The sequence below is a fragment of the Fukomys damarensis genome, unplaced genomic scaffold (genome assembly GCF_012274545.1).
Source record: "Fukomys damarensis isolate Sample0158 unplaced genomic scaffold, DMR_v1.0_HiC HiC_scaffold_23, whole genome shotgun sequence".
NCBI classification, from domain to species: Eukaryota; Metazoa; Chordata; class Mammalia; order Rodentia; family Bathyergidae; genus Fukomys; species Fukomys damarensis.
The window spans coordinates 1,377,902-1,386,380 of NW_022900935.1; the positions used below are offsets into that span (position 1 = coordinate 1,377,902).

The window sequence follows — 8,479 nt, forward strand, 5'->3', positions numbered from 1 at the left end:
TCCGGCTCCTCTGGTGGGGAACTGTCGGGGAGGGGGAGGGGCTCCGCCGCGCTCTCGGGGCCCAGTGTCCGCCGACCCCGCTCCACACCCGTCAGCGCCGAGACCCCGAGCGCCCTGTCCCCTGCCCTTCGGCCACTCTCAGCACCGACCCCTGTTCTCAACTTTTTGGACCAGGCCCAGAGAGGTTGGATGACCTGCTCTGGGGTTACCCAGCAGGACAGAGGTGGGGCGCAGCTGGAGCCCAGCTCTGTGCCTGTTCCTGTCCCTGAGTTAGGGGAGAGGAGGAGGTACCCTTCCCCAAGGCTGCGAGGTTCCTTAGGGAGCAGCGTCGGGGTGCACCCCCCCAAGTTTAACCCCGGGCCCAGACGCAGGCTGCTTTATGGAGGCCTCGAGGAAGGAAGTTGAGAGCTGGTTGCAGAGGTGCTTCTGGGTGGAGGGGACCAGGCCTGGGACGGGGCAGCCCTCCCCCGGCCAGCCCTTCTCCTGCCGCCGCTGCTGCCTGCAGCCCGCGCCTGCCAGTGGCTGGCTCGTCCCAGCCTCCTTCCTTCCTCTTGGCAGGAAATGACTTTCCTTTCCTTTGTTCCCACTTTCTCTGCTTACCCAACTGGATCTCTGACTCGCTCTCTAGGGAGGAAAGATGGGGGTGGCGGGTCCCCCGGGTGCCCCAGGCGGGCAGCTTGCTCACATGCCCGCTGGGTGACCCGCCCAGGGTGAGCCTTGACTGGGCTTTGAAAATCCTTGGCTTCCTCCCCTGGGGCTTGAGGTCCCTGCTGTCACCCTTGGGAGGGGCTTCGGAGTGTTGACCAGCTGTGCGCATCTGGCTGGACTCCTTCCGAGAAAGCAGGCAGATTGGCTTCCGGGAGTAGGAGGAGTGGGTCGGGATGAGTGCAGAGAGGAGGGAGTCCCAAAGGTCCACAGCTGCTCTGGGACCTACCCTGCAGCACTGAACACAAGGAACCAGTCTGAGCCGTTCAGCTCTGTGGTGAGAACTGATTGGGGACTTGGAGGTGGGGCACATCTGCCAGGGATGAAAAGCACCAGGTGTGATGGCACAGCCTGTAATCCCAGCACTCCGGAGGCTGAGGCAGGAAGATCACTGAGTTAGAGGCCAGCCTGAGTTACATAGTGAGACCCTAACTCAAAAAATAAGTGTGGGGTGGGGTCTGAGGATGCCCTGAATTTCCTATTAGAATCCAAAATCTGCCTGTGGAGCACCCGAGAAATTCACTTAAAGTCTCAGGTTTATGAGTTGAGGACAGAAATTACCTTCCCACGGCAGGCTTAAGAATCTTGTGAGTTTTGAGGAACACAGAACTCTGAGTACAGCTCCTGGCACAGCAAGTACTATTGTGGTTTCCTCTGTAAGTCTCTGAAAATTGTGTACAAAAATAGATTCTTAACCTGGGAGGCTGAGGCAGGAAGATTGCAAATTCAATCCCAGGGTAGGTAATTTGATGATCTAGCAAGACCTTGTCTCAAAATAAAAAATAATAAAAGGACTGGGGCTATAGCCCAGAGTGAAGGCCTCGGGTTCAATCCCTGACACTGGAAAAAAAAAACAACTTTGAAAACTGTGTCAGTATCAGACTGGCTATATGCATTTTTCTTTTTGGGGGTATGGGGTAATCAAACTCAAGACCTTGTACTTGCGAGGTAGGCTGGGTGCCGGGTACATCCCCGGCCCGGCTCTATGTATTTTTAACCAAAAGTCTAAATGGACTTCAGAAGAATTTGGGAGTTTGCTGCTGTTTTTGTTGCTGTTACTTTCCGTTCATCACCCAGAGAGCTCAGGGGCCAGTGGGCTTGGAGAGTGGCTGGTAGGAGGCTCTGTGCGGGCCACTCAGACTCTCTGTGGCCTCCAAGTCCACCATCTGGGCCCTGGCGTCCTGCTGGGCCTGCAGCCCTGTCTTCTCCACCCTCCCTGTGCAGAGCTGCAGGATCACATCAAGGTGCTCCAGCCACAAAGAGGGAGAGAGATAAAGGACACATTTCTAGCCCTGGGCAAAGTCTCTGGGTGCCCCACTGGACTCAGAGCTGAGGGCGGCCCCGCACTGTGTTCCTGGCCAAGTTGCCTCTCTCCGGGAGGCCGCCCAGTGCCAGAGGAGGAAAGGACCCTTTCCTGATGTTGGGGGCCACCTGCCGCAGTCCTGGGCCCTGTACTGGCCCATGGAGAAGGCCGCTGGAGGCATCGATAGTGTCCGGCGTGTCCTGTGGCGGCCGGCATTGAGGGGCCAGGCCCAGCGGTCTGGGAGGCCACGTGGAGGGGGTGACGCTGGAGCCGGGCCTCCAGAAAGCTGAAGACCACTCTGCTGAGCGGGACGGGGATGTGAGGACATGGTGCGGCCGGTGAGGGGACGAAGACAGGGAAGGGAGCGCTGTGGGCGGTCAGTGGGGGTGCAGCTCAGCCCTCAGGGTCTGCAGCGCTTGGCTGGGCACACAGGCCCTGGGTTCACCCAAGCACCAAAGAGTAACAGAGGCCGAGGCCCCGGAGTGAAGCTTCGTCCTCAGGTAGTGGGTAGGGTGCCTTGGAAGACAGGAAAAGAAACTGTGATTGGCGAGCTACAAAGATGGATGCTCTCGAATAGGGAGAGGGGTCCAGCCACCACCCCTGCTGCTACCCAGGCCTGAGCCGGGGCCATGGTTTGGGAGATGGGGCTGGAGGACGCTGGTAATAGGGGACCAAGCAGAGGCCGGGCCGGGAGGGAAGAGCTGAGCGGGGCCTGGCGGGCGCCTGCGTCTGAGCTGCTGAGCAGCCGGCCAGCACCCAGAAGCTCTGAGCTCCCGCTCTTGTGCCCTGTGCCGCAGGATTCCCGGGACCCACAGGACCTCAGCTCCTCTAGGATTTGTGACCCCAGGTGAGGGACGGGGTCTGGGGATGGCCCTGGCTATGAGGACTCCCCTTCCTCAGGTTGTGAGGCCAAGAGAGCCATCCCGGTGCAGGGAGGGCAGGGAACCCTGTGCCCTGGCTGGACGGGGCGCCGGCAGGGTCACCAGCTCGCGGATCGGGGTGGTAGCCCCGTCCTGTTGGAGGAGGCCCCAGCCCCAGCCCTCTGGGACCTGGTGGGCTGTGCCGCCTGCCTCGCCCTGAGCTGCTCTGCCCGTCCCTGCAGGACCCGGAGCGATGGCCTTGAAACCCGAGAAGAGAGTCGCCTCCTCTGTGTTCATCACCCTGGCGCCCCCACGCCGTGACGAGGCTGTGACCGAGGAGGTGCGGCGGGTGTCTGGGGAGGCCTGGCACGGCCGTCCCCGGGAGCCCTCTGTCCCCCTGAAGGCCCCCGGGAGACCCTGGAGCCTTCCTGGCCGGGCCGCACCCCCACGGCTCTCCAATGGAGGTGAGAGGGGGGACGTTGGGGGCAGAGGGGCAGCTGGCGCCCAGTCATCCATCCATCCGTCAGGGCCTCTGGGTCCCCAGGCAGCTCTGCAGCCCACCTGCCCGGGGGTGAATCCCAGCCCCTTCATTTCCCAGCTGGTGACCTTGGCTGGCCACTTAACCCTCTGTGCCTTCGCCTCCCAGTCTGTAAAATAGGAATAAAGAGAGCATCTCCCTGAGAGGCCAGCTGCAGGGATGGAGCGCATGAACACGTGTGTAAGGTACCTTCACGCCTGCCAGGCAGAAGGCGCCGCGTTTGTAGTCTTACCGCTATCTTTATGCTGGGGCTGAAAAGACAGAAAACATGGCCGAGCCTGTCATCCCAGCACTCGGGAGACTGAGGCAGGAAGATTGTCAGGAGTTCAGAGTCAGCCTGGACTACAGAACGAGACCCTGTCTCAAAAATAGAAAAGAAAAAAAAAGACAGACAAGGTTTTCAGCCTGTATAAAGCTTACATCTCAGTGGAAGAGGTGGAAAAAATACAATATCAAATACCAGATCGGTGCACGTACTAGAATGGATACAACGTGCTGAGGTCAGGAGGCTGGTCAGGACGGCTTCTCTGAGAAGGGGGCCTTCAGCTGAGCTCTGCACGGCAGGATGGTGCTGGCCAAGGGGAAGTGGAGCTTGAGAGGCAGCAGAAACAGCAAGTACAAAGGCCCTGGGGCAGCAATGGATTTAGCAAGTTGAAGGATCTGGGTGGGAGTGGATTCATTTTTTGGCTTTGCTCCTTTCGCTATTTTCCTCAATTTCTACCTCAGCCTCCTTTTCTGGAAAATGGAAATTAGGTTGCAGATGTGACTGACTGGTCATAAATGAATACTTCCTAAATGAACGTTCCTTTACCTGTGTGTGATCCCGGCTGACACGGTGACAGGGAACCTTCTCCACTCTTTCCTGTGACCCGCACCCCCAGGGCTCCCTGTCAGGTTGGGCAGCATCAAGGAAGGGTGACAGCCAGGGCCCTGGGGCAGGCGGTGGCTCTGGGCAGGCCACCAGCTGGAACAGGGAGCTACTGAGATGTCAAGGGTTACTGTCCACCCGGGCTGGCAGCTGAGCCCTGGAGCCCCCGGGTACTAATCTGGTGTCCTGCTGTCCCAGAGCAAGGCCAGGGCAGGCCTGTCTGTCCATCACCATGGAAACCAGCCGAGAGCCAGTGGGCGGTGTGAGCCGATGCCCAGGCTGGGGTGAGTGGACATTAGCGCGACGTCCTTCCTTTTGAGGGAAGCTGCCTGTGCCTTTTCTGTCTCACCCCAGCCCGGGATGCACAGGCCTCCCCCGCTGTCTTCCTAGAGGGGACCCAGACCGGTGACCAGCATGCTCTCAGCACGGCGTCCCCGTCGGGTGGCGTAGGTTCTGGGCGAGGGGCTCCTCCAGCTGCTGTGGTAGGGACCTGGGGCTCCCATCTCCGCGGTGACTGCCATCTGTCGCCTCAGCCCGCAGTCCTCGGGCACTGTGGCCTTTCTGTAGCTTGTCATCCGGGAGGCGATGCCTGTCCCACTGCCCCGCCAGGTACCCATCTACACCGGCCCGCTGCTGCCTGCTTGGGCATGAGTCAGTTTTTTTTCCTCAGCTTTTTTCTTTTCTTTTTCCTGAGATAGGATCTGGCTGTGTAGTCCAGCAGTCCTCCTGCCTCAGCCTCCCGAATGCTGGGATTATAAGCATGCTTCTTTAAAGAAACTGCTGTCCCTCTTCCTTTGGGGCCCCCTGAGCAGACTCGCTCTGCTAGGTGGGGAGCTGCCCATCCTGTATTTGTGCCCACCCCACACGGCCGCTGCCCTGAAACAGGAGGTGGCGGCTCTGAGCTCGGAGCTGACTCAGGCCAGCAAGAGCCGTTCCCACCCTGCACCCACCCAGCCCACAGCCTGTCACCGGGCCTGTTCTGACACAGCGGGGAATGTGCAGTTCTTACCACCTCTTCCAGGCGGTGCTGCTGCCCCAGTCTGGAGACCACACACGTGTGTGTGTGTGTGTGTGGTATTGTTACGGAAGGAATTTGCAAGTGACACACAGAGAGGCAGCAGAATGGAAGTAAAATAAAGTTTACTCCATCGATGGGGATCGATCACACCTAATGGCAGTGCCCTGATCGACTCCTCCACTGGGCTACAACTCCTTCTTTTATAGGGTTTTACAGCTTTGATCTTACTCAGTTGGTTACATTGCATTTTCACAGATACCCAAAACATGATAGCAAGGCAGCTGAATTCCAACCCGGATGCAGTTCTTTGTCAGGGAAGTTACCTTTTAGATTCATTCAATTGCCTACTCTAGCCAGGGGAAGGGAGCTTGTTTGATTAACAAAGCTAACAATGGTTCTTTTCACTTATAAACTTGTGTGGGGAGGCTAGGTGTCTCTGGTACCTGTTAATTCTGGACTCAGCAGAGTGAGGGGCACAAGTTATTTTACATTGTGGCATTTCCTAAGTTGTTTTCCCTATCATTATTAGGGATTGAACCCTAAGGAAGTGCTGTACCACTGAGCTAAAAAGGACCCGCAGTCCTTTTTATGTTTATTTTGATACTGGGTCTCACTGAGTTGCCCGGGCCGGCCTCAGCCTCCCAGGTAGCTGGAATTATAGGTACAGGTCACTGTGCCAGGCTTTAAAAAGTAATTTAACCCCCAGGGGCCTGCGGATGTGTGCTCAGGGTTTGGCATATATCAGGCCCTGGTTTTGATCCCTGGCATCATTTTTTTTTTAAATCATTTTCTCATTGTGTAGTTCAGGCTGGCCTTGAAATCACTATGTAGCCCTGGGTGGCCTTGAACTCAGAGCGATCCTCCTGCCTCAGCCTCCCGAGTGCCGGGATTACAGGCGTGTGCCCCTAGGCCCAGCCTCTTCTCTCTTCTTTCTTCCTCTTCCATTTCCTCTCTCTCCTCCTCCATTCTGTTTTATTTTGCTTCTTTGTCTCCGTTGCTGAGCCCGCCCCTGTGGGGTATTCCGAAGGGCACCACAGCAGTCACTGCCCGCCATCTGCAAACTTGTTGGGATGCATTTCTCTTCTCATCACAGTGCTAATGAAATTAGCTGGATGCCTTGTGATTATGTAGCACTTTGTCTGTAACTGAATTTCCTTGATTGTCATAAAAATGCCTTTTGACTGGGAGTGGAACAAAAGGTCGCATCTGGTCTTTTGGTGGTTTTTCTGTTTTTGTTTTTGTTTGAAACAGGAACTCACTATGTAGCCCAGGCTGCCCTCCAGCTCATGGTGATCCTCCTGCCTCAGCCTCCCAAGTGCTGGGATTACAGGCGTGCGCCACCATGCCCTGCATTTTCTCTTGAACTATATAATTCACTGAACTATTTCGTTCTCATCTATGAAATGAGCAGAACTGAGTGAGGTAATTAGTTCCCTGGTTCAGGATCTACATAAAGTCTGTGGCGGTACCAACAAAAATAGAAATCAAGTCTCAGATGCCAGCTATGGGTATAATCTGAAATGTTCTAATACTCACACTGAAAAAAGTTAAAAGACGTAAATGGCATTCATTTTAATATATATTATGCAATTCAATGTACTAAAAATATTTCAGCATGAAATCATAAAAATTCTTACTGAGGTATCAAACCCAGGGCCTCCAAAGCACTCTACCGTGAAACTGTAGTCCCAGTGCTTTTTACTTTTCAATCTGAGACAGGGTGGGGATTTAGCCCAGCGGTTCCAGTGCCTGCCTCCCAAGTGCAAGGACCAGAGTTCGATCCCCGGTACCAAAAACAAAAACAAAAAAATACATATTTTGAGACAGGGTCTCCCTAAGTTGCCCAGGCTGGCCTCGAACCTGCAGTCCTCCTGCCTCAGCCTCACAAGTCGTAGCTAGGGTTACAGGAGTGTGCTACTATACCTGGCCTACATTCTCTGCTGCCTAAACACTTGGGTTCCATCGGAGCACAGATCGGCCCTGTTTCGAGTGCTTGGCACCCACGCGAGGCTGGCAGCTGCTTCTGGGTCATTGTCTGCGGTGTCTCCTAACCCCAGAAGGCCCCACTGCCCTGTGGCCATTGATGGCTGCAGAAACGGGTCCTTTTCTCTACAGGGTCCCATCTCACATGCTGGATCTGTCCCTCTGCTTCCTGTGGTCTCATTCAGCTGTCCTCTTGTCTCCCACATTTATTGCAAAGGGAAGTCAATTTGAAGCACTGTTTGTTTAGTTGGGTTTTGGTGCTGTTTTCAGATAGATTTTGCTGGGCGTGGTGGCACACGCCTGTGATCCCAGCACTTGAGAGGCTGAGGCAGGAGGACTGCAGGTTCAAATCAAGGCCAGTCTGAATCACATAGTGAGACCTTGCGGGGGGGGGGGACTGAGACAGAGAGAGATTTTTCACTGTGTAGCCTGCGCTATGCTTGAACTCAGGCGATCCTCCTGCCTCAGCTTTCCAAGTGCTGGGGTCATAGGCCTGCACTGCCATGCCCATCTTTGATGGGTTGTTTGGGTGATTTTTGGTAAAAACATTTCCTCAGTGGTGCCCATAGACTCCTCTAGTGCCAGTTGAGTCCCTACAACCCTGGTGTCTCCCGGGGTTCCTCAAGGGCTTGGATGGAGACTGCCCAGCCCCTCCTTGGAAGCTCCCCTCAGCCCTTTGCCTGGATGCTGTCAGCACCTGGCGCTCATGGGGACCAGTCTGGAATCGGGGTGGGGGCTGTTCCCAGACTCAGCGGCATGAGGGTCAGCTGAGGGCTTGAGTGCCTCGTGTCCCCCCAAGCAGCTAGGCAGTGGCCTGGGCGGCCTGGGAAGCTGCATTTCTGGCAGGTTCCTGGGTGACAGCCAGGCTCGGGGCCCAGGCCCCAGGCTTGTGTGTCACACTGGCTCCCACGAGGAGGCCCTGGACCGGCAGGCAGGCAGCTCCGGGGCCTGGTCCCCTGCCACTCCCTGCCCCTCATGTCACCTAACCCTCCGTGGGGTCGATGCCCGTTTTGCACTGAGCCGTTTAAGGCTCAGGGAAATTCAGACTTTTCCTGAACACCCATAGCGCATGGGTGCAGAGTCAGGCGGAGTCCAGGGTGGTGGCGCCATCAGAGTCCTGAGCCTGCAGCCCCGCCTGGCCTCCTGTCCATCCGGTCTCCCCTCGGGCTACAGGGTCCCTGCCGCCCCCTCCGGCCCTGGACAG

General features: G+C 56.5%; 1 protein-coding gene across 1 annotated transcript in view; it reads left to right on the top strand.

Moving 5' to 3' along the window:
• Positions 1-8,479, top strand: part of Fblim1 (filamin binding LIM protein 1) — a 16,754-nt gene that overhangs the window by 2,508 nt on the left and 5,767 nt on the right. Inside the window, exon 2 of the mRNA XM_010614165.3 lies at positions 3,111-3,332. Coding sequence (XP_010612467.1) covers positions 3,111-3,332 — 222 coding nt within the window. The remainder of the gene's footprint in view (positions 1-3,110; positions 3,333-8,479) is intronic.